The sequence below is a fragment of the Mobula birostris genome, chromosome 24, assembly GCF_030028105.1.
Source record: "Mobula birostris isolate sMobBir1 chromosome 24, sMobBir1.hap1, whole genome shotgun sequence".
In the NCBI taxonomy this organism is placed as follows: Eukaryota; Metazoa; Chordata; class Chondrichthyes; order Myliobatiformes; family Myliobatidae; genus Mobula; species Mobula birostris.
The window spans coordinates 59479486-59504488 of NC_092393.1; the positions used below are offsets into that span (position 1 = coordinate 59479486).

At 42.4% G+C, this 25003-nt stretch overlaps 1 protein-coding gene and 1 long non-coding RNA gene across 5 annotated transcripts in view; one reads left to right on the forward strand and one right to left on the reverse strand.

The window, feature by feature from the left end:
- Positions 1-2528: 2528 nt before the first annotated feature.
- LOC140187298 (uncharacterized) lies at positions 2529-23804 on the forward strand. The gene is made up of 2 exons (XR_011883055.1): positions 2529-2603; positions 23434-23804. It is a non-coding gene; the product is annotated as an uncharacterized lncRNA (long non-coding RNA).
- Positions 9026-25003, reverse strand: part of adap2 (ArfGAP with dual PH domains 2) — a 43259-nt gene continuing 27281 nt past the window's right edge. The window contains exons 5-11 of one of the 4 annotated variants that reach the window (XM_072242459.1): positions 23338-23450; positions 20201-20347; positions 19278-19361; positions 18527-18589; positions 12952-13029; positions 11972-12200; positions 9028-11547 (exon numbers count right to left, since the gene is read on the reverse strand). In XM_072242459.1, coding sequence (XP_072098560.1) covers positions 11513-11547; positions 11972-12200; positions 12952-13029; positions 18527-18589; positions 19278-19361; positions 20201-20347; positions 23338-23450 — 749 coding nt within the window. In that variant the 3' untranslated portion in view covers positions 9028-11512. Of the gene's footprint in view, positions 11548-11971; positions 12201-12951; positions 13030-18526; positions 18590-19277; positions 19362-20200; positions 20348-23337; positions 23451-25003 lie in introns of all 4 variants that reach the window. The other 3 variants (XM_072242458.1, XM_072242461.1, XM_072242460.1) reach the window with 3 other exon arrangements.

A 25003-nucleotide genomic window follows, 5' to 3' on the forward strand; every position in this document is an offset into this window, starting at 1 on the left:
TGTCAATGGCATTAGGCTGTTTTAAATATTCAATGGCTGCTGAACTAGAATTAAAGGTGGAGATTGTCCAACATCTTGCTGCTATTTTAAGAAACATTGAGTGATCATAATTCCACTTTGATGACGGCTAAGCACTTCACTAATTAGAATTGAAGCCAGTCGCTTCATCTTGTTCCTAAATACTACAGTGCAACATTTTATGAGCCAAGATTAATTTTGCTGTATGTCCATTGGTTAAGTTTGCATCAGTGATGTTTCAAGATTAGAAGCAAAAAAAAAATTCAGTCAGCTGCATTGTTGAGAGATAACTAAAGGACAGGTATTATCAGATACAAGTAGGTAAATTAATGTTTAAAGTGGTGCTTAAATGGCAAAATTTGCAGAACATGTCAAACGTTTCTTACAATGTGTAGTCAATTATTCTGGCTCTGTGTGCACCTAGAAGCATTATTATGCTGTCTTGAAATCTTAGTGCTGTTAGAGCTAGAGCATGCACTAGCCGAAGAAATACACAGGTCAAATCATAAAGCTCGGACCTGACTTGAGGGTTTGCTGTACTTGGTTATACTGATGAAAATCTTGTGGAATGTAGCCAGTGAGCTGGTTGTGACACTTAGCTTTCCTGAGTGAAATATCAGTTAATTCCTCATTACCCTTCAAATTTAGAATTCAAATCCAATTGCTAAGCTGATTTTTGTTTAATTGAATCTAAATCTACTACCTTTTTCTTATGGCCATAATCACTGGGCTATCTTATTTCCCCACTAGTTTTTGCTGGTTGTATTTAATCTATAACCTGTTTACCAATCCATTCGCTGTAGGAAGCAGTTCCCTTTCACATGTTTGTTTAAACTCTTGCGTCCCTTTCTGTGATATCCTACTGAAAATGTGGTTCCAAGATTGTATATAATATGTCTAAAGTACCCAAATTTTAAGTGTCTTAATTTTCTCCCACGTACATGTCTTTGCCTTAATTTTCTTTCAAGATATGCTCTGCAGATCCATTTGATCTGCATCTCCAGCCTCCATAATTAAAGCTAGCTGGATGACCCTAATTTGTTTATCAGTTCACAATGTGTTTATTCAGCTGCCCCCTCTTGATTACTGCTGAGTTGATTTGATTTGAAATTCCTTATATGGAGGATAAATAATCTTAGTTATTGCTTAGGTTCATTTGCCATGCATCCTGCCCTCTATATGGCTGTAATATTTATTTTCCCCAACTAGCTATTAAATTTTTACATTATCTAATAGGATTCATGAAATTCTGTAAAATGCAGTATAAACTTTAGTGAACTGGTGTGTTATAGTCAACTCTCTACATTCGTTAGTTAGATGTGATCTCTCTCAAACTGTTATCCCTTTTTAAACCATCTTTAAGTGACGTGTCCCCGAAAGTAATCATGGTTTCCCCGGGATTGCGGACTCTTGCTTTTTGTGATGATCAGGTTCTCTATCCCTCCCATGCTCAATGAGGTATGAGCTGCTGCAGCCTTTTGGGGTTTGAATCAATCTCAGTAGCCTCTAAATTTTGACACTTATGAACCTGTTTTATGAATGCAATATGCTTTGCCTACTTCCAGTGAACACAAATAATTTTACCTTTCAGGGTGTGGACAAATGTTAGATATTGATCCCAGCTTTAAATCCCCAAACAGATTACTACAGTAAACTTTCAACTACTAGCTACTTTTTCTACATTCAGATTTCAAGATTGGTCCTGTTCTGTTTGTGTCTACTGAATTGATGACATGGTAAATAAATTTATTCAGCAATGGGTTGGCAGTTTAATAGACACATTTAATCTGAAGGGGAAGATGCATGTTCAGCATTGATTGAAAAATGTATCCCTCTAAAATTTACGTTGCAAGCTGATTGTTTGGTTTGTTCATTCAAACCATTAGGTTCTCAAATGTCTGACATTTTAATATGGAAGATTTTTATGGTTTGAGATTGGGATCAAGTTTTGCTCTACTTGTTCAACAGCCTGTGGGAAATGTGCAGATAATATCTTTTGTATCTTATAGCCCCTAAATAGCACTGGACTTTTACCAGTAAAATAGTAAACTTAAGCCATGTCACCCACTGCAGGATTTTACTTGTCTGTGCCCAACATTGTTGAAGAGATAACAAATTTATTGAATGTGTTCAGGATATAAATACAGCAAGACTAGAATTAGTATGTTGAGTCACATCTGAAATACCATGTTTTAGTAGATGTTTCATTTTCAACGGTTAGTGCCATTTAACTGAAATTCAAATTTGGATTTCTTTTTATCCACACAAACTTTGTGCTAAAGTAGGGTGGACAATATTTGGTGCGACCATGATGATGTTAGTACCAGATCAGTACTGAATGGAAAACCTGTCTCTCCAATTTGCATTGTTGCAAAACAAGTTTACTTATTAGTGATTTCCATTCAGATGATTGGGTTCTCAATGTTCAGCATATTTTTAATATGGAAGTTCCCTGCACCCAAAACTGAGATTTTCTTCAACATAATTTTTTTCAGTTAACTATAACAGCAGCGTTCCGTCACTTGCTTTTTAACGTGTAGGAAAGGAAATGCCAAGAGGTCTGGCAGTACAGGTTAGTTTAATCTGTAAGTATCTGTTGTATCTGAACAGCTTGGATATTAGTGGTGAAAGTTTCCAAAAAGCACATTCAGTGGTAATGACAACACAGCTTTCCAGTGATTGACAGTAAAACCTCTATTGAGTGATTTTTTTAGTACACATGGCTGCAAATTTACTTTTCTTTGACACTGAGCAAGTTAAAAATCAGGGGAAATATTGAAAACTGGCTGAAAGTTTCATTCAATCTACAGTTATGATTTGTCAAATCAATTGTACTGACAAGGGTTAAAATTAACTCAATTCTTTTGAAGGTTGCAGTAAATAGTGTGGTACTGAGTCACAGTGAAGATCATCCTCTGGCTACTGTAATCTGCTGGTCTTAACTCATGTTTCCTAAGGCTCTTAAGGGGAAATATGAGTGAGATTCTACTGCCCAAACGCAAAGCCTTCCTGGAAAGTCATTCATAATGTTGAATATAACATTTTCCACAGCATTCTGCTGATTGGCCACTTTCTGTACTCAAGAAGAATTGTTACTGGCACCATAAAGTCTGTAAGCTGTGAGTTCAGCATTTTTATTGATAAGGGTGTAGCCTTCCTCTTTCTTCCACTCCCTTCTCATCTTTTACAACTTTCAACAATATCCACCTTCCCTGCTACCTCTTCCCAAAAAGCAGCCAGCCCTCTGATTTAAAAAAAACTCCTACTACTTCATCATTATTATAATACTTGGTAGAATATACATGGTGTCATGTAGGCCAGTATATGCTGTTTACAGATCCACAGTCGATGACAAATGTTCAAGAAGGATTACATCTATCATCAACTTTGTAATGAAGCAGCCTGCAAATCTGATTATAAATTGTCTTCAAGTAACGTGAGTGAATTTTATTAAGATCAGCACATAGGGAAATGTTAATCATTAGTCCTTTCAATCATTGGTAATTAAGCCTCCATTCTTGACAAATGGTTTATGAATCTCTGCATACCTGTGCAATTTTTTTATAAATTCATTATTAGCATTGGTTAGGTGTTGTGAGACAATTACTTCGATGTGGGGGGGCAACATGTTGTGGGATGTGAAACAATATTTCACACAGTTTTTTCAGCAGCATGATACTGGGAAATTCAACCCTGTAATAAAGATTTAGCTCTAAGCAGACTGGAAATGGACGCAATCTTTTTATCCAAGAATTAATAGGTTTATGATTCTTAAATCCTGTCATTAAAGTGCTATGTATTGATACACATGCACCTATGCAGAGTGTGGTGGGGAGTAATCCGAGTGGGTGGACATTTGATTTAAACAAAAAAAGGTACAGCCATTTCTTTTTAGAAAAGTCTTTAACATTTAATACAGGTTTTACTGTCAGCTGAATAGATTGTACTGATCACTTAAATTTGACACTATTTGCATTTTGGTGTTTTTATAAAACTGACTTTAATTCTGTCAGTATGTTGATTTGCCAACCAACTTTGAATGGGGGACTTCAGTTTTTTTTTGTTTGAAGGCCATATTATACCCCAAGCTGAAATAGGTGTAAACTCCTTGTCACAAGATCAGTTTTACCCAACATTGTCTAATGAACCCATTTCATATTTACATGTACCACGTGTAGACTGATTTTATTTCCTTCTTCCAGTGTGCCTTTTTAATGAACGAATGTGATAAGTGGGGTGGGCAGTGGTGTAGGAGAGTGGAAGAACCGCAAGTCCTGAAGAGAAGCAATTCTAATGTTCCTAATGGAGAAGCAATTCCTTTTGAATATGTTTAACAAATAAGCAGTTCCTTTAATTTATCTTCAAAAGTTGAAAAAAACTTGCACCTTTATTCATGCTAAGATTTTTTTCCTCAATAACTAGCACGGAATGCATCCCTATGAATGACCCTTTTGATAGTTTTTGATGTTTGAAAACAAATGTTGGGCTCTGCAGTTACTGACGCTTGCTTTTTCAGAGCTGCCTGGTTGATTCACCAAAGACCACCTGAATCTTAAAATAAGAACCAAGACATGTTAAGTTGTGCATGATGTTTCTTAACGGGGGAAAATTGATAACTTTTACGTTACGGAAGGTTACTTTTCAATGCTCTGCAATCGATGTGTTCTAGCTGGTTGTGTGACACTTTACATATCTTCACCTTGGTTTGAAATCGAAGATCAATAGTTCCTACAAAATGATCAAAAATTTGTAAGCTATCTTCACTCAGTAGTCAGTAGACGCATCAGGTTGCTTCAATTCATAGCTTTCCCATTTGACAGTTGAGATTTAGTACTTTCCTTTTGTCCTCTTGCTCTTCAATAAAATCAAGTAAGAGGTGTCCTGGAAAGTGACTGTCTCATCAAAAAGCCTGAGCTTTGGAAGATTTATTTTCCCTATTGGTGAAATTATGGGCATTTGCTTGAAAGGTTCCTCAATGTGATTTGATTTAAAATCAACAACTTGCTGTTGTAAGCCAGGGATGTTACCTCACCGCAACACGAGACCTTCAATTTGAGTTGGTGAGTAGCACTGCACTGCTCTATATTACTGTTGTTGAGGCTAACTGCATTTCATTTACAGATGTTACTGAAGTTAAATAAGTTGTTAGACCGTCTGGAATGTTTTGCAAAGATGAGATGGATGTTATTGCAGCTGTGTGGAACAGTCTCCCAGTCCCTGATATAAGCAGAGTGTTCAGACTGTCTTTGCACTGATGCTGAGTTGATGGTGTAGTGCATCCTGAGTGACTTTGGAACTCGCATTCTGTGGCATCTCGCAGAATAAATTACATCTTTTAAAATCCTGGTGTGTAAAATTCAAACTTGACAACTTGTGCATTAAGTGCTTCTGGGACCAAAAACTTGGGATTCAAGGAGTTTTTTTTTAACACTACAGCACAGAACCAGGCCTTTTGGCCCCTCCAGTCTGTGGCAAATCAGTCCTATCAACTTGGACCCAGACCTTAGCCTCCCATCCATTTATCTATCCAAATTTCTCTTAAATGTTGAAATTGAATCTTTTGTTGGCAGCTCATTCCATACACTCACCACTCTCTGGGTGAAAGATTCCCACTAAACCTGTCACTCTTAACCCGTGACCTCTAGTTCTGGTCTCACCCAACCTCAGTGGAAAAGACTGCTTTTATTTATCTGTACCCCTCAATTTTTACACCTCTATCACATCTCCCCTCATTCTCCTATGCTCTTGGGAATAAAGTTGTAACCTATTCAACCTTTCCCTGTAACTCAGGTCATCAAGTCCCTACAATGTCCTTGTAAATTTTCTCTGCATTCTATCAATCTTATTGATAACTCTCTTGTAAGTAGGTGACCAGAACTGTGCACAACCCTTGAAACTAGGCCTTTCCAACATCTTACACATCTTCAACATGACATCCCGACTCTTGTACTGAATACTTGGATTTTATGAAGGCCAGTATGCCAAACACCTTCTTTACAACCCTATCTACCCGTGACGCCACTTTTAATGAACTGTGGATCTGTATTCCCAGATCCCTCTGTTAATCACACTCAGTGCCCTACACTCACTATGCAAATCCTACCCTGGCTTGTCCTCCCGAAGTGCCAGACCTCACACTTTTCTCCATTAAATTCCATCTGCTGTTTTTCAGCCTACTTTTCCCAGCTGGTCCAGGTTGAATTGCACGTTTTGATAGTCTTCCTTGTTGTTCACTACACCCCTAATCTTGGTGTCACCTGCAAATTCGCTGATCCAGTTCACTGCATTATTATCCAGGTCATTGATATAGATGACAAACAACAGACCCAGCACCAATCTCTGCAGTACACCAATTGTTACAGGCTTCAGTCCGAGAAGCAACCATCTATTACCACTCTCTAGCTTCTCCCATGAAGCTAATAGTTAATCTAATTTGCTACCTAATTGTGAATTCAAAGTGACTAAACTTTCTTGATCAACCTGAACAAGTCCTGGGGATATATACACCCTAATTTACCTCAAGGCCGCAGACACCTATAATCTGTATATGGTCCATGACCTCACTGCTGTGTTGTCTCACTTATGAACTCAGTGTTCATCACCAAGTAAATACAGATGCAAAAAATACATTTAAGATTTTCTTCACCTCTTTCAGCCCCATGCATTGATTACCATACTGATCTTCCAGAAGATCTCTTTTGTTGCTTGCTATCCTTTTGCCTTTAATATACCTATAGAAGCTCTTGGGATTCTTATTCATCTGGTTGGCCAGATTCTAACAGGAACATACAAAAATCGGTGGTCAACATATCACTTTTGAAGGCTTCCCATTTTACCAATTACACCTTGGCCAGAAAACACCCTGTCCCAATACACACTTGCCAGATCCTTTCTAATAACGTCAGAATTGACCTTTCTCCAATTTAGAATCTTAACTCAAGGACCAGACCTATCTTTTTCCATAATTATCTTAAAAATAATTACATTTTGATCACTACACAAACTTTTACAGTATGGGAGTCCCAATCTATATGTGAAAAGTTTAAATTGCCTACTTTAACCACCTTATGTTCTTGCAATAGTCTGCAATCTCCCTACAAATTAGCTCCAAATCCTGCAGACTGTTGGGTAGTCTGTAATATAATTCCATTAATTTGGTTGTCCCCTTATTATTCTTCAGTTCCACCCATTTTGCTTCAGTAATCTGAGCATGACATTTTCCCCTCCCCGTTTAATTCTTTCCACTTTATTACATCCAAAGTAACAAAACCCTAGAACATTGAGCTCAGTCCTGCCCATCCAAGGCTACAATGTCATAATTCCACGTGTGCTCTAAACTCATTCACCTTTCCCACAATACTCATTACATTGAAACATATGCACATCAGAACATTAGTCCCAACTTTCAATTCCTGACTTTGTGCCTGCTTAACAACATCTTGCCCCACGATCACTCCACTATTTTCTCTAGTTCCCATCCCCCTGCAACTCTAGTTTAATTCCCCTCCGCATGCAGCACTAGCAAACCTTCCTGCAAAGATATTAGTCCTCCAGTTCAGGTGCAAACTGTCCCTTCTGTACAGGTCCCACTTTTCCTGGAAGGAGCCCAATGATTCAAAAATCTGACACTGTTCCAAGTGCAACATATCCTTTGCCAATGTTAACTGTATGAAATTCCCTTTTCTGGCTTCACTTGCACATGGCATGGGTGGCAGACAAGATCACAATCCTAGTGGTCTTGAACTTTACCATAACACCCAGTGATGTATGGACCCTGCAGGACCTTGGCTACCTTCCTACCCATATCATTGGTACCATAATGGACCACAACCTCTACCTGCTCATCTCGGCCCAACAGTATTCAAAGCAGTATACTTGTTGAGGGGAACAGCCACAATGGTATTCTGCACCTTGGGTTTAACTACCTCCCTGTACATTCTAACCTCTCTGCCTCCAGAATGATCTGAAGTTCATTCAGTTCTAGCTCCATTTCTTCAACTGTCTGAAAGAAGCTGCAGCTGGATGCACTTCTTGTAGGTGGTGTCATCAGGGACACTGGAGGTCTTCCTGCCTTCAAACGTCCCACAAGATGGGCATTCTGCTATCCTACCTGGCATCCATCCCCACTGCTTTGACTGTGCAATGAGAAAGAAAGAAAAATGAAAAAAATCTACGTATGGCCTTCGCATTGCCAAAGCTTGGACGGTCCCACTCTTACAACAGCCTGCTCTCACAAAGGCTGCTCCGCTTAAACCTAATTTCTCTTTATTGGCTCTTGCATGTGCCTACGTATGCACAATCCAACTTCAGGAAGAGTGATATGCAGAAGGTCCTGATTGCCCCCACTCCTTTGAGCTCTCCTATGCAGTCCAACATCTCTGGAACTGTGTGGTGGGTGTATGACCTACAGTCTGCAATTTAGAAACTCTTAGGCAGTTCTTTTTTTTCTGTACAATTTGAACCTTCCTAGTTTCCCCAGCTTCTAAGTTGTAAATGTTTGTCTACCATTTGTCTTGTATACAGATTGGTAGCTATGATATTTGCTCACTAATGCTTACAGGAGAATTATTTTTTCTGTAGTTAATCCACTAAGAACTCAAAGTTTGGAAAAATATTTCTGAATACAATAAAAATTATCATTTTGGTCTGGTGTTTCTTTGTCTAATGTGCCTGAGTTTCTTAAAACTAGAATTTAAATCAGTAACATTTCAGAAGTTCATTTCCCAAGCTCATCCTTTACTGCCCCTCACAACCACCAACGTTCACTGATAAAACTTCATAGTATAAAGATTGTATTTTATAAACTTTTTACAACCTGATTCACTTCTCGCATCCCCTGTACGTACCACCTCCAGTCACTTTAATTTATGTCCTCTGGTATTAGCCATTTCCGCCCTGGTATAAAGATGCTGGCTGTCCACGCTACTGTGCCTCTTGTACACCTCTAACAAGTTACCTGTCATCCTCCTTACCAAAGAGAAAAACCCTAGTTTGCTCAACCATTCCTTGTAGAACAAGCTCTCGAGTCTAGGCAGCATCCCGGGAAATATTTCTAGAGCTTCCACATCCTTCCTATAATGAGGCGACAAGAACTGAACACAACGTGGTAGTAAAGACCCGCTGGATATACAAAATTCGAAGTGGACCATACAAAATTACTTAGAGCAGTTGTCAGCTCAGCAGCGTTTTATGCTTGTTAAATACTTACAAGAGTAATAGTAATCACTTGGAAGCATTGGTTGTAGAAATAGTATCCAGGACTAATCCAGAATCAGATCGCTGCCTCAGAATACATAGACGTCCCTTTAGAACTGATAAGGAATTTATTTAACAGAGGGTGACAACGCTGACAAGTTTATTGTCACAGACCGCTGTGGAGGACAAGTTGTTGGGTACATTTAAGACAAAGATTGATATGTTCTTGATTGGTAAGGTGTCCAAGGTTACGGGGAGAAGGCGAGCGAATGAATGGGGTAGTAAATCAGTCGTTGACGAATGGCCTGATTCTACTTGTCTTAAGGTCTAAATAACAAAGTATTTAAATTTGGTTATTTAATCGGATTTGTTAGCCATGTCTAAAAAGCACTAGGTTATTGAACGTGAATATGGATTTCTCTTTCCAGTAAAAAAAATCCCTTCCTCTCCCCTCTGCCATTCTCCACTCTGGCCTTTTGTCAACTCCCCACCACCACCTTTTCTTCTGGCGTCTTCCCCCTTCCTTTACAATCCTGAAGAAGAGACTTGGCCCGGAACTTCTACTGTGTTCATTTCCATAGATGGTGCCTCATCTGCCGCGTTCCTCCAGTATTTTGTAGGTGCTTCATTAGGTTATTGAGAAAACCTTAATTCAGTCAGCGTATTTTACATACACTGACCTAAATGCATTCTCTACAGTTACTCTATTTTTATTCCTTTTTTTTTTATTTAAGCAGGACCTCAAAGCTGTCAGCACCGGATTATTTCCAGTGCTACACAACGAGATGAGAAAAGATACAAATATTAATGCTTTAAACCGGTGGTAGGGAAGAGCTCTTTGGTTTCACGGCATATCGGGGCCATCTCTGGCCAGGAAGGGGCTCGTGTTCAGTTTACTTTTGGCAAGTTTAACTAAGTATATTTAATTTTTAAATTATTTGTTTCCCTCCCACATGGTCCTACATTTTCCTACCATCTATGTGCCTAAGTTTCTTAAGTGCCCTGATGTAGGGACCACCACGCCTGGCAATGTGTTCCACACACCCTTTTATAACTGCATTGTCTGCTGATCCACTAATGTTCGCAATCTATAACAAACGTGTATTCCGTGAAGCAAATCTTTGGCACAAAGATGCTGGAAGCTTTAAGCAGCACACACACAATGCTGGAGGAACTCAGCAGTCAGGCAGCCACTGGAGGGTAGACAGTCAATGTTTTGGGCCGAAATCCTTCATCGGGACTTAAAAGGAAAGGGGGAGGACGGAATATGAAATAAGCTGGGATACGATAGGTGGAAAAGGTAAAAGGGCTGAATCGAGGACATTGGACCATGGAAAATAAGGGGAGGGGCTGGAATCAGAATGGCTAAAGGTCAGAGGGAGAAATTACCGGAAATTGGGAAAATCAATGTTCATGCCGTCAGGTACGACGCTACCTAGATAAAATGAGGTGTGGTCTCATCGTGCCGACATGCCAGAATGGGAATGGGAAAAATATAAATAGGCCACTGGGAAATCCCGCCTTTAGTGACGGGACGGACGGAATGAAGTATTCCGGCTGTTGTGCCTCTGCAGCAAGGCGTAAATCTCCTCTTTCTGTACCGTCTGCGTTCTTGGTTACTATTTTCTGCGGGAGATTCATAACTAAATCTTGCCAGTGTGACTAAGCATTGTATGGGCTGTTTTACCTTACACATTCACCAGGAATATGAACCCTTTCATGGTCTGTACGGATGGTAAATTGGTTTATTATCACGTCTACCAAGACAGTGAAAAAAAAGCCTTGCATACCGTCCATGTCGGTCAATGCATCAAAGCGGCGTATTGAGGTACACAGTTAACCTGTCAACTCCAAAGATCTCTCAACCAAGTTAAGGATTGCAGTCTGAAGCTGTAGCAAAGTAAGTGTGAATACGACTGACCCATCCATACGTGGCCCACAGTAGGAATGATGGCTAGCACTGAAATAACAGCAGTCGATTGAGTTTGGCTTCTGCCTGTTCCCAAATCCAGTAAAGCAGCAGGAAGGGGATCCAAGGAAATGCTTGCTGCTTTTGTCCCGGTTTCCAATTCCAATATTAAATTAGAGTAGGCGATTTCAAACGACCACAGGGTCAGTGATGGAGGAGCTTTCCTCAATTCTGGTTAATTTTCTGTTTCGATCACTGCATTCAGGTGGCTCCTGCAATTCGTTATCCTGTGAGCAGCGAGGGACTGGTATACTGTATCCCCATTGCTTACTGAAGTACATTTTCCGGTCCTAGCCTGTCTGTATGCCGTCAAGACCAAGATATCCATGATCATCTCCTCTGTTTTCGCCTCAAGGTCGCCTCAACTGTACGAAAGCAAACAGGCGGTTAGGCGTATCGTGTAGTAAAAAGTTTGATCATTTTCACACTGCGTTACAGACGCTTAGGTTGCAGAAATCTGCTCTTTCAAAATACACATTACTCAAAAAACTGGAGATAATGGAATAAAACTTCCGTGCAATTTTAAAATTTGCAATTCTTGACGCAAGCCCAAATGATTCAGATTCATCACGCATATCGATCCTCGATGTCAGGACCTCGAACTCCGGGTTCGCGCCCACAGGCTTGGATCGTTCCCCTCATCTCTCAGGAGTGGCTACTGACAAAATGAGACCCCCGAATGAACTCAGTCTTACCTCCCACAAACTAGCCTGGAGCACCACCAAACACACACCTAAAAACAAACGGCAAAGATGCCAAATTCAAAGTAATGAATACACTACGTCTTACCTGTATAATCCTGACAGGACATGGGCTTGGAAATAACTTCTTTTAAAGCATTGATCCATTCCTTGCGGTCTTGCTCAGTCTCACATGTAAACAGGAACCTCCTCCCCGGGGTCTGTATCGTTAACCCAAAGTTCCACTTGTTGCCCTTGACACCGGGAGGGAGCCCCTCTGTCACGATGTAACCATACTCTGTGTTCCCAATGAACACCTCCCCTTGTGTATAGGCATCCTGAGAGGAAGAAAACAGGCAAGAGTGTAACGCCCCTCAATCTCGGACAGGCCAGAAACATTTCACATTTCTGGAGCCAGAAGTGTGGCGATACTTGGAGCTGCTTCCAGCACATCCTCGGACTGTGTTGGTCATTGACACAAGCGACACATTTCACTCTATGTTTCGATGAACTCTGACAAAAAAAGCTCATCTTTAATCTGTATACAGTAAACCAGAGAGGGATGACACACAATCAAACCCAGGCTGAGGACTCCGCCACGTGGAGGACACAGGATTGCAACGCCGATTTGGTTGCGACGGTTTCCCTGCGGGTGACACGAGTAATAATTCAAGTTCTAACTTAAGTTAGTAGTTTGAGTTTGAGGAGGAAATTCTCTGGCTACAGTACTCGTTTATTCTGTCAGACCCGGAGAAGCTGGAAATTAAGATGTGATGTGAGGGCATGAAGCAGGTTTGTTTCTTGAGTGGAGAACATTGGCATTATCTAGTAAACACAAAATACTCTGCAAATGCTGGGGTCAAAGCAACATTCACAACACACTGGAGGAACTCAGCAGGTCGGGCAGCATCCGTGGAAACGATGAGTCGACGTTTCGGGCCGGAACCCTTCGTCAGGCCTGAGACACGGATGCTGCCCGACCTGCTGAGTTCCTCCAGCGTGTTGTGGGCATTATCCAGTGATCCCTGTGTTACTGCCCGCCATGTGCGTTGCTGAGGTTTTCTATTGTAGACTCGGTCTATCACTTACCAGCGGATCTTTGAAATACAGCAATTTGCGGTTTATATTATCCAGGGTAAACCATCGTCTTTTAAAATATTCCTTTTCCTGTAAAAGAGAATTTAGTTTTTTTTTGAGCAGAGACTCCCAACTTACGGTCCACAGACCCCTCGGTTAAAAAGCGCGGGAGCCCCTGATTTACAGATACAGTGTGGAATCGAGCCGCACCGCCCAGCAACCCCCGATTTAACCCTAGCCTAATCACGGGACAATTTATAATGATCGATTAACCTCCTAACCAGTACGTTATTGGACTGTGGGAGGAAACCGGAGCGCCCGGAGAAAACCCACGCATTCCACCGGGAGGATGTACAAACTCCTTACAGAGGTCATCCCAAACTGCAATAGCATTGCGCTAACCACTGTATTACCGTGGCACCCAATTTAGTTACAAGGTAAACGATTCCACTTTGGCCTCTTTAAGATACTGTCTGTGTACATTCACATTGTACCGTGTCTAATTTCCATTTATCGGTAAATTGGTTTATTGTTGTCACGTTCTGAGATTTAGAGATTAAAGATTAGCTTGATTTGTCACATGTACCTCAAAACACAGTGAAACGTGACGTTTGTATCAACAACCAGCATATTCCGAGTATGTGCTGGGGGGGGGGGGTGGCAGCCCGCAAGTGTCTCCGGGATTCCAGCACCAACATACTCGCAACTTACTAACCCTAACGTGTACGTCTTTGGACTGTGGGAGGAAACTGGGGCAACCGGATGAAAACCCAGATGGTCACTGGGAGATTGTACAAACTCCTTGCAGGCAGTTGAAGCCGGATCTTACAGCTGGTGCTGTAAAGCCTTACACTAACCGTTATCCATCACATGGTGCACAGTCCATGCAGGTCGCTTCGTTACAGCAGTGCATTGCGGTGATAAAGGGAAAACAATAACTGATCGGAGAATGAAGTGTTACAGTGACAGAGACAGCATTTAGATGTAGCAGTGCAGAACAATTATAAAGAAAGCACAGTACTCGGTATATGTGCAGATAGTAAACTGGCAACTTTGCCACGCTCAAGTGTTACAAAGAATCCTTGACAAATCTCCCATCTCTCATCGGGTAGAAAATACAAAAGACACCGAACATCCCAGCAGCTCAAGGTCAGCTATTAACCTGTTGTTACAAGGTATTGAACAGTACGTAAACGTGGACTTGGCTTTACAATCTACCCTATTATGAACTTGCACTTTATTGTCTGCCTGCACAGTAACCTGAACACTTCATTCTTAATTCTGTTATCCCCTTGTTGAGCACATCTACCCAGAGCGTTGTCACAGGAAAGCAGCATCCACCATCCAGACTCTCTTCTCACTGCTACCTTCGGCCGGAGGTTCAAGCGCCCCAGGTCCCACACCGCCAGGTTCAGGAACAGTTATTACCCCTCAACCATCAGGTCCCACAGCACCAGGTTCAGGAACAGTTATCACCCCTCAACCATCAGGTCCCACACCACCAGGTTCAGGGACAGTTACTACCCCTCAACCATCAGGTCCCACACCACCAGGTTCAGGAACAGTTATCACCCCTCAACCATCAGGTCCCACACCACCAGGTTCAGGAACAGTTATCACCCCTCAACCATCAGGCCCCACAGCACCAGGTTCAGGAACAGTTATCGCCCCTCAACCATCAGGTCCCACACCACCAGGTTCAGGAACAGTTATCACCCCTCAACCATCAGGTCCCGCACCACCAGGTTCAGGAACAGTTATCACCCCTCAACCATCAGGTCCCACACCACCAGGCTCAGGAACAGTTATTACCCCTCAACCATCAGGCTTTTGAACCAGTGGGGATAACTTCACTCACTGAACTGTTCCCACAATCTATACACTCATTATTTCTTGTTATAAATATATTTTTGCTTATTTACTTATTATTGTTATTTCTTTTTTTCTTTGTATTTGCAGAGTTTGTTGTTTTTGCACACTAGTTGTTTGTCCATTCTGTTGGTGTGGTCTTTCATTGATTCTGTTGTGTTTCTTGGATTTACTGAGTATGCCCACAAGAAAATGAGTCTCAGGGTTGTATATGGTGACATACATGTTCTTCGATTATAAATTTACTTTGAACTTTGAAATGTGTTATTATTTTCCCTTGTACATCCTCGATGCACTGACATAATGAAATTATCTGTACGGACGCTTTTCACTGAACCTCAATAAGAAACCTGATAACCAATCTGTGACTGTAACACATCATCTGCATTCCGTTATTGGTTCCTCTTACCTCAGTACAGGTGACAACAATAAACCCATTTATTAATTTAAAGGGACAGGACATTCACCCTAGCTCGTCATTCCCAGCTACCAAGCAGCTCAGGCATTATTTCACCTTTATTGCATCAACCACTGTCCCTTCTTCCTTTTCAACTTGTTAAACTTCCCTGCAACTTGGACCACAACTTGTGTTTTGTTCCTTTTTCCTAAAGGACTTTCACATGAATTTCATTTGATTACTGTCCTATAGAAGTACTTTATTAGGTAATTCTGTACATCTGCTCATTAATGCAAATATCTAATCAGCCAATCATGTGGTAGCAATTCAGTGCATAAAAGCATTCAGACATGATCAAGAGGTTCAGTTGTTCTTCAGACGGAACATCAGAATGGGGAAGAAATGTGATCTAAGTGACTTTGACCGTGGAATGATTGTTGGTGCCAGACAGGGTGGTTTGAGTATCTCAGAAACTGCTGATCTCCTGGGATTTTCACACACAGCCATCTCTAGAATTTACAGAGAATGGTGTCAAGGATGTAAACATCCAGTGAGCAGCAGTTAATGGTCTTGTTAATGAGAGAAGTCAGAGGAGAATGGGCAGGCTGGTTGTAAGTTAACTGTGATTCCTCCTTGCTATATGCTAAAATAGAATGGAAGTCTGTAAGACAAAGTGCTGTTACAAGGGAACCAGTCGACAACAATGTTTTGATAAAGTTATGGGAGTACTACAAGTCTACAGCCATAACAGTGGAAATGGTGAAAAACATGTTTTTCATGGGAAGGCGAGATCATTGTGCAGGTGCAGGTACCAAATGCATGGAAAAGTACCAGTGTGAGGGGTTTTGAAAGATATAAAAGAGGCACCTTCATTGTGCAAGGGGAAGAGAGTTTTGTCCTCGGCTAGACCACGACTACAGCTGGTGGCTAATGCTATGAGGGGGAGGGTGTGTGGGAGGGGGAGGGCAAAGGAGAAGGAGAGGCACCATCAGCATTCTGCAGATCGGCTCACTCAGAGGATGGTAAATATTTTTTATTTCTGTACTGCTGCTACTGGAGACACTTGTTTTTTTTTCTTTCTGTATTTCATTTGTGCTCATTCTAATAAAATGCTTTCCTGTGGCCTTGAACACATGTGTCATCTCCTTTGTTTGTGAATACCCTGAGCTGAACCGGGAGAGAACGCATAACAATTTTCACTTATCCTGGTTCAAGTGTGCAGAAGAGCATCTCTGAATGCACAACACATCGAACCTTGGGCTACAGCAGCAGAAGACCATGGGTGTGTTCCCCGCACATGGGAAAGTAAACACTCTCCTCACACCCGCCTTTTCAAATGCTTTCAAAACTTTAAACACCTCTAGAGTCAAATAGTGGTTGTATTTTCCAAAGTCATGGCCTATTTTTGAAGGGGAAATGTTCTCAAGCATGCACTGTATTCTTTTTCCAAAGAAATATAAGGATAGATCCATAATTCCTTGAAAGTGTCACAAGAAGATCTAAAGAAAGCTTTTGGCGCTTTGGCCTTCATAAATCAGAGTATTGAGTACAGGAGTTGGGATGTTATGCTGAAGTTGTACAAGGCATTGGTGTGGCTAAATTTGTAGTATTGCACGCATTTCTGGTCACCTACCAATAGGAAAGGTTATCAATAAAATTGTAAGTACAGAGAAATTTTACAAGGATGCTTCTAGGACTTGAGGACATGAGTTATACTGAAAGGTTGAATAGGTTAGGACTTTATTGCCTGGAGTTTAGGAGACTAGGGGAGATTAGACAGAGGTATACTAAATTACAAGGGGCATAGATGGGGTTAATGCAAGCAGGCTTTTTCCACCGAAGTTGGGTGAGATGCAAGCAAGAGGTTGTACATTGAGGGGGAAAGGTGAGATATTTAAGGGCAACCTGAGGGGGAACTTAGTTGCTCAGAGCGTGGTGCAAGTGTGGAATGAGCTGCCAGCCGAAGTGGTGGATGTGAGTTCAATTTCAAAATTCAAGTTTGGTTAGGTGCAAGGATGGAAGGCTATGGTCTGGGTGCAGGTTGATGGGACTAGGCAGATTAATGGTTTGTCATAGACTAGATGGGCTGAAGGGCCTGTTTCTGTGTTGTAGTGCTCCATGAATCTATGTACTTTATTGATAATATGTTTAGTAAGTAGAAATGGTACACGTCTACCTATCCCTGCGTTCATTCTACCAGTAGTTTGATGCATTCTTACAATGCACCAACACTACTCAAACATTGCAGCTGTGAAATGGTTTATCTTTAATTTATGATTTTTTATGAATGCTGCTGCCAGAAATTTTTTTGCTGCACCTGTGCACTTGACATGGCAGCTTAGCGATTAGCACAACAGTTTCTGGCAGCGGTGATCAGAGTTCAAATCCCACTGCTGTCTGTAAAGAGTTTGCATGCTCTCCCCATGAACCATGTGCTTTCCTCCCTCAGTCCAAAGGGTTGGGGGTTAGCAAGTTGTGAGCATGCTATGTTGGTGCTGGAAGCATGGCAACACTTGCAGGTGGCCTCCCAACACATCTATCAATGTCTCCTTTTGTCTATTAGGTCACCTCTGATCCTGCTTTGCTCCAAAGAGAAAAGCCCCAGCTTGTTCAACCTATCCTCGTAAGGTATGCATTCTAACCCAGACAGCACCCTGGTAAATCTCTTCTGCACCCTCCCGAAAGCTTCCACAACCTTCCTATGATGAGGGGACCAGAACTGAACACAATATTCCAAGTAATAGAGTCATAGAGAAGTACAACACTGAAACAGGTCCTTCAGCCCATCTAGTACATGCTGAACCATTTAAACTGCTTACTCCCCTCAACTTGCACCGGAATCATCACCCTCCATTTCCCTTCCCTCCATGTACCCATCCAAACTTCTCCTAAATGTTGAAATCAAGCTCACATGCAAACCTTACACTGGCAGCTGGTTCCACACTCTCACAACTCTCTGAGTGAAGTTTTCCCTCACATTCCCCTTAAACTTTTCACCTTTCACTCTTAACCCATGACCTGAAGTTGTAGTCCCACCCAACCTCAGTGGAGAAAGCCTGCTCACATTTACCCTATCACTACCCCTCATAATTTTGTATACCTCCTCAATTTTCTAAGTTACAAGGAATAAAGTCCCAACCTATTCAGTTTTTCCTTATAACTTAGGCCTGCCAGTCCCTGCAACCTCCTTGTAAATTTTCAATAAATAAATGAAAGAGAGAGAGGGATGTCATCCATTTCACCGGAAACAATTTCTGAGAGAGCATTAGTTTCTATATTACAACACAATCCATTCCGTTAGCAGGTGCACCGTGTACGTACCGTGGGGCCTGTCTTTTCCATGTATCCCTCTTTTGCATAATTCCATGTACACTTAGGAATAAGCTGAGAAAAATGCAAAACACAGACGTGCAGGTTAGTAAGTGGTTAATTGGTCATTGTAAATTGTCCTGTGATTAGACTAGGGTTAAGTTGGTGGGTTGTTGGGTAGTGCAGCTTGTATCACCAATGAAAATAAAATTGCGGCACCATACAGGCTCTTTGGCCCACAATGTTGTTCCAACCTTTTAACCTACTCTAACTCTTCTAACCCTTCCCTTTTATGTGTAATTTTATTTGTATTTACTGTATCAAGTCAATTTTCATTATCATTCAAACCATACATAGATACAGTAGAATGAGAGAGTGTTCCTCTGGGGCCAAGGTGCAAAACATTCCAAATAGCAAGCAAACTTCAAAATAGCGAGTTACTTAACTCAAAATAGCAAGTAACCCAATTCAAAATAGCAAGCAAAGAAGGATATTCACTCAGGGGGAGAAAGAAACACATACATAGTCCAAGACCCTGAGCAACAATGTCCCGCAATCGATGGTACAGGCTCCCGGCAGTGTGTAGATGCACACAATCCAGCCTGTCATTGTATGAAAGTACATTTCTCAGAACATATACACACTCTATTTCACTTTATATTTCCACATTTACACATGTCTCTGTATTTGTATGTATGTGTACATACTTATTCATCCAAGTGCAATGCATTTTACAGATTAAAAAAAAACCCTCTGAACTCACATCTGATTCATTGGCTGTGGGGAAAGCCATCTTGAGATACCGGAACCGAGCAGCCCTTATTGCATTGAACCAGTCCACGATGTCCTGGAGAGCACAAGCACAGACGTTAATGTTACTAGAACCTGGATCTCAGTACTGTCTACTCATACTGGTATACACTGTGTATCTGGTGTACCAGTAATTGTGTGCACATTATTGTATACCAGTTCCTGGAGTACACTAGTACCGGTCTCTGGACAGGCACACGCTATTGAGATGCAAAGTCACAGACAGAGGGCAGAAGGTCAGAGGTGGTCAGTGTTCAGGCCGGAGAGTCAGTGTTGGGGGCAAACAGTAAATATTCCTGCTGCTGTCTGTAAGGAGTTAGTATGTTCTCCCCATGACCGCTTGGGTTTCCTCAGGTGCCCTGGTTTCCTCCCACAGTCCAAAGGCTTACCGGTTGGCAGGTTAATTAGCCATTGTAAATTGTCATGATATTGGGCAGCTCAAAGGATCAGAAGGACCTGTGCTGTGCTGAAGATTAGCTAGATTAGATCAGATAGAATATTTTATATCTCTGGGGAGGCTGTCAGTGTCCGGGCAGATGGTCAATGTGCGGGCAGACAGTCAGTGTCTGGACCGGATGGTAAAAAAATACCTGGGGAGGCTGTCAGTGTCTGGGCAGATGGTCAATATGCGGGCAGACAGTCAGTGTCTGGGCAGATGGTAAAAAAAATATTTGGGGAGGCTGTCAGTGTCTGGGCAGATGGCCAATGTGTGGGGCAGACAGTCAGTGTCCGGGGCAAATGGTAATTATCAGGGGAGACAGTCCCTGGGCAGATGGTCAATACGTGGGCAGAGGGTCAGTGTCTGGGTGTGTTAGTTTTGGTAGTATTTTGAGGAATTCACCCAGTGACTCAGGACCGTCTCTCTCTCTCCCTCACCTTCCCACTCTTGTGGTACACAAATATATTCCTGGTGTGGCCATCCTCCAGATACGTGATTTGCAGTCCGTTGGGATTCCCGATCTTTTCCGGCTGGAATGTGGCATTCATCTTTGACACCTGAATGACTCCCCTTGGCTCCTTACCCTGTCGAAGTAACACGTCGCTGACTTTTGATATACTCATTGCATGTTATTTACATGTTATCTTGCACAGGGTAAATATCTTCTTTCTGCATTCTGCCCTGCATGTCTAAGTGATTGTGTGTATATATACACACATAGACACTGTGGTACACCACTGGTCGCAGGCCTCCAGTCAGAGAGACAACTATATATTACCACTCTCTAGCTTCTCCCGTGAAGAGAATATCTATCCAATTTACTACCTCATCTTGAATTCCAGGCGACTAAACCTTCTTGACCAACCCAACTCCTTCCACCAAGCCAATTTTACCTCCAGTTGGCTGGCTTTTTCTGGATCCCACATGATCTGACCTTCCAGATCAGCCTACCATGCAGACCTTGTAAAAGGATTTGCTAAGCTCCATGAAGACAGCACCTCCTGCCCTACCCTTGTCAATTGTGAGCTTTACTCATGGGGAGGTCAAGAACTAGAGGGCAGAGGTTTAAGGTGAAAGGGTGATTTAGTATTAACCTGAGGGGCCACTTCTTCACCCAGAGATAGGTGACTGTATGGAGTGAGCTGCCAGAGGAAATAGTTGAGCCAGATACATTAACAATGTTTAAAGGTTATCTTGGCAGGTAGGTGGACAAGAAAGGTATAGAGAGAGATGGGTCAAACACAGGCAAATTACAGGGGAGTTACTAGCACGGGTGGAGCATTGGTTGATCGGCAGAAAACAGAAAGTGGGAATAAAGGGATCCTATTCTGGCTGGCCGCCAGTTACCAGGGGTTGTTGTTGGGACCACTGCTTTTATGATGTATGTCAATGGTTTGGACTATGGGATTAATGGATTTGTGGCTAAATTTGCCGATGAAACAAAGATAGGTGGAGGAGTGGGCAGTGTTGAGGAAACAGAGAGCCTGCAGAGAGACTTAGATAGTTTAGGGGAATGGTCAAAGAAGTGGCAAATGAAATACAATGTTGGAAAGTGTATGATCATGCACTTTGGTGGAAGAAATAAGTGGGCAGACTATTATTTAGATGGAGAGAAAATTCAAAATGCAGAGATGCAAAGGGACTTGGGAGTCCTTGTGCAGGATACCCTAAAGGTTAACCTCCAGGCTGAGTCAGTGGTGAAGAAGGTGAATGCAATTTTGGCAGTCATTTCTAGAGGTATAGAATATAAGAGCAGGGATGTGATGTTGAGGCTCTATAAGACGCACGTGAGATCACACTTGGAGTATTGTGTGCCGTTTTGGGCTCCTTATTTTAGAAAGGATATACTGACAATGGAGAGGGTTCAGAGAAGATTCACAAGAATGATTCCAGGAATGAAAGGGTTACCGTATGAGGAACGTCTGGCAGCTCTTGGGCCGTATTCTCTGGAGTTCAGGAGAATGAAGGGGGATCTCATAGAAACATTCCAAATATTAAAAGGCCTGAATGGATTAGATATGGCAAAGTTATTTCCCATGGTAGGGGAGTCTAGTACAAGAGGGCACAATTTCAGGTTTGAAGAATGTCCATTTAGAATAGAGATGCGGAGAAATTACTTTTGTCAGAGGGTGGTAAATCTGTGGAATTTGTTGCCATGAGTGATTGTGGAGGCCAAGCCATTGGGTGCATTTAAGGCAGAGAGAGATAGATTCTTGATTAGCCAGTGCATCAAAGGGAATGGGGTGAAAGCAGGGGATCAGGGATGACTGGAAGAAGTGGGTTAGCCCATGAATGAATGGCAGAGCAGACTCAATGGGCCAAATGGCCTACTCCTGCTCCTATATCTTATGGTCTTATGAAAATCGATTTCACCAACTGCTGGTGACACACACCCCACTTCCCTCTTTTTCCATTCCCTAATTCCCCATTCTGGTTCCCCTCTCTCACCCCTTCTCATCTGTCCATCACCTCGCTCTGGTACCCCTCCTCCTTCCCCTTCTCCCAAGGTCTGCTCTCCTCTCCTATCTTGAAGCCATTTACTGTTCCTACCCATCGCCTCCTGGCTTCTCACTTCATCCCCCCTTCCCCACCCAGCCACCTTCCCCCTCACCTGTCGCCACCTGCCAGCTTGTGCTCCTCCCCATCATCCCACCTTCTTATTCTGGCTTCTTCCCCCTTCCTTTCCAGTCCTGATGAAGGATCTTGATTATTCCCCTCCATAGATGCTGCCTGACCTGCTGAGTTCCTCCAACGTTATGTGTGTGTTACTCAAGGTTTCCAGTATCTGCAGAATCTCTTGTGTTGATGAACCCTGGAATGTGGGAGACTCTGCCATCATCAGATAAACCCAATATTCAATTCAAATGACAGGGCGTTGTGCACTGGCAGCGTAGGCTGTGCCAGCTGGGCCGTCTCCCACATGAAGGATGGCCTCATCCTCTGTACTGAGCTGGCATCAGGCAAGAGAACCGCTGGCCGCCCACAACTGTGCTACAAGGATGTTTGTAAGTGGGATATGAAGGGACTGGATATCAGCTTTGAGTCTGGGGGGGGGGGTGGTCTTGCAGCCGGCCACACCAGCTGGAGAAGCACCCTGAAACAACAGCTTAAGTCAGCCGAGGAGACATTCCTGAAAGTGGCTGAAGACAAAAGTGGAAAGGGACACTGCATCTCCAGCAGAGCTGAAACCACTTGTAGGTGCGCCCTTTGCAACAGAGACTGCGTTGGTCTTGTTGGCGCTGTGCCAACAACGTAGATAGCTGGGGCACAACATCTGTGGTCAATCTCAACCAATGGAGGGACACGAGGTGCAAAGGCGAGGCCACTAAACACTCAATGGCGTGGGGCTGAACCTCATGGGCTAGCTGATATGGTGGACAGGGTGTTGAACAGACAGGTGATGGGCTGTCTTTGATGGATGACTGATGGGACAGGGCCATAGGTGGGCGATTGAGTTGGACAGTGTTGATTGATGGCGTATGTGCAACACATCTTTGGTTCATGTCCTCTCCTCCACAGTTGCTGAAGGGAAGTAACATTCAAAAGGGAAGATAGGTTTGTGAAAATCCCATACATCCTCCTTGCTGTAGTATCTCAGTGTTCCCTCCTTCTCCAGAAGATGGAAACTCCTTTGGTGAAAACTTCCTTTGTCCTTGCCCCGTTTCCACAGGTATCCGGCTCGGTCACCTTCACAGGGGAAAGAGAAACATCCATCGGTGAAATTGCAGATTTTGTTTGGCATCACCACTGCAGCTACCATCGCAGGAAATCAGCGTCCGTCATCAGGGACTCTCACCGCCCATGCTCCCTTCGCACTGCTGCCATCAGGAAGGAGGTAATGGAGCCTCAAGACCCACACCACCAGGATCAAGAACAGTTACTACCCCTCAACCATCTAGCTCCTGAACTAAAGGGGATAACTTCACTCACTCCATCACTGAAATGTCCCCACAACCTATGGACTCACTTTCAAAGACTCTTCATCTCATGTTCTCAATATTTATTGTTTGTTTATTTATTATTATTATTATTTCTTATGCATTTGCATTTTGCTGTCTCTTGCATATTGATTGTTTATCCTCCTCATTGGATGTGGTCTTTCATTGATCCTATTAGGGTTCTTGGATTTAACGAAAATGAATCTCAGGATTGTATATGGTGACATATGTGTTTTGATAATAATTTTGCTTTTGAATTCGAACTTTGCTGACTGGCACTAATTGTTACGTTCAAAACTTCTCAGAGTTATTCTCCCACCTTTCTCCGCCCCTGCCCCACCCACCCACCGTGTTGGCACTTCCGCCAACACCACCCCTCGTGACTTGGCACCTTTGTAATCCCCAATTTTTATTACTCCCCCACTGAGGGAAGAATATTGCACTTACAAAGCGTCTTTCGTGATGTCAGGACGAGCCAGAAGACACGGTCTGAAATACTTATGCGAGAAAAGTTTTTCCTGAGGAGGGCTTTATCCCCCTAAATAGATTTTAATTTATTTAGAAATACAGTCTCCTTCCAACCCAGCAACCCATCTATTAAACCTAGCCTAATCACAGGACAATTTACAATGACCAATTACCCTGCTGGTCCGAACGTCTTTAGAATGAAGGAGGAAACCAAAGCACCCAGCTGCTGCTTTTCCTGCTAAATTTCTCCAACATTTTGTGTGTGTTGCTCTGGAATTCCAGCATCTGCAGAATCTCTTGTGTTTAAAGTTTCTTTTACTGTACCTTGGTACATGTGGCAGCAAAAAAACCCAAAATTACTTATTTACATTCCCAATGAGAAACGTGGCATTGATTTGCATATAACAAAACCCATCAAACTGGAGAGCCCAATATCCTCATCACTGCTTTCACATTCTTCCACCATCTTGTACCTCTGCCTCTGTGACCCCCTCCAGCCCTCCAACCCTCCAACAGAGACTCTTGACCTCACAATCCACTTCTTATGGCTTTGCACTTTATTGTTCACTTGTGCTACACCTTGTCTGTAGCTGTTACGCTTCATTCTGCATTCTGTTATTGTTTTCCCGGGTACTACCTCAATGTCATTCATTGACCAGATGAACAGTAAGACGAGTTTGTCACTTGTGACAACAAACTAATTCCAATTCCAACCTCAAGATCCTAAAACATATAGAACATAGAACAGTACAGGCCTTTCAGCCCATGACATTGTGCTAACCCTTTAACCTACTCTAGAGTTAAAAAGACACTTGGACTAAGATGTTAACTGTC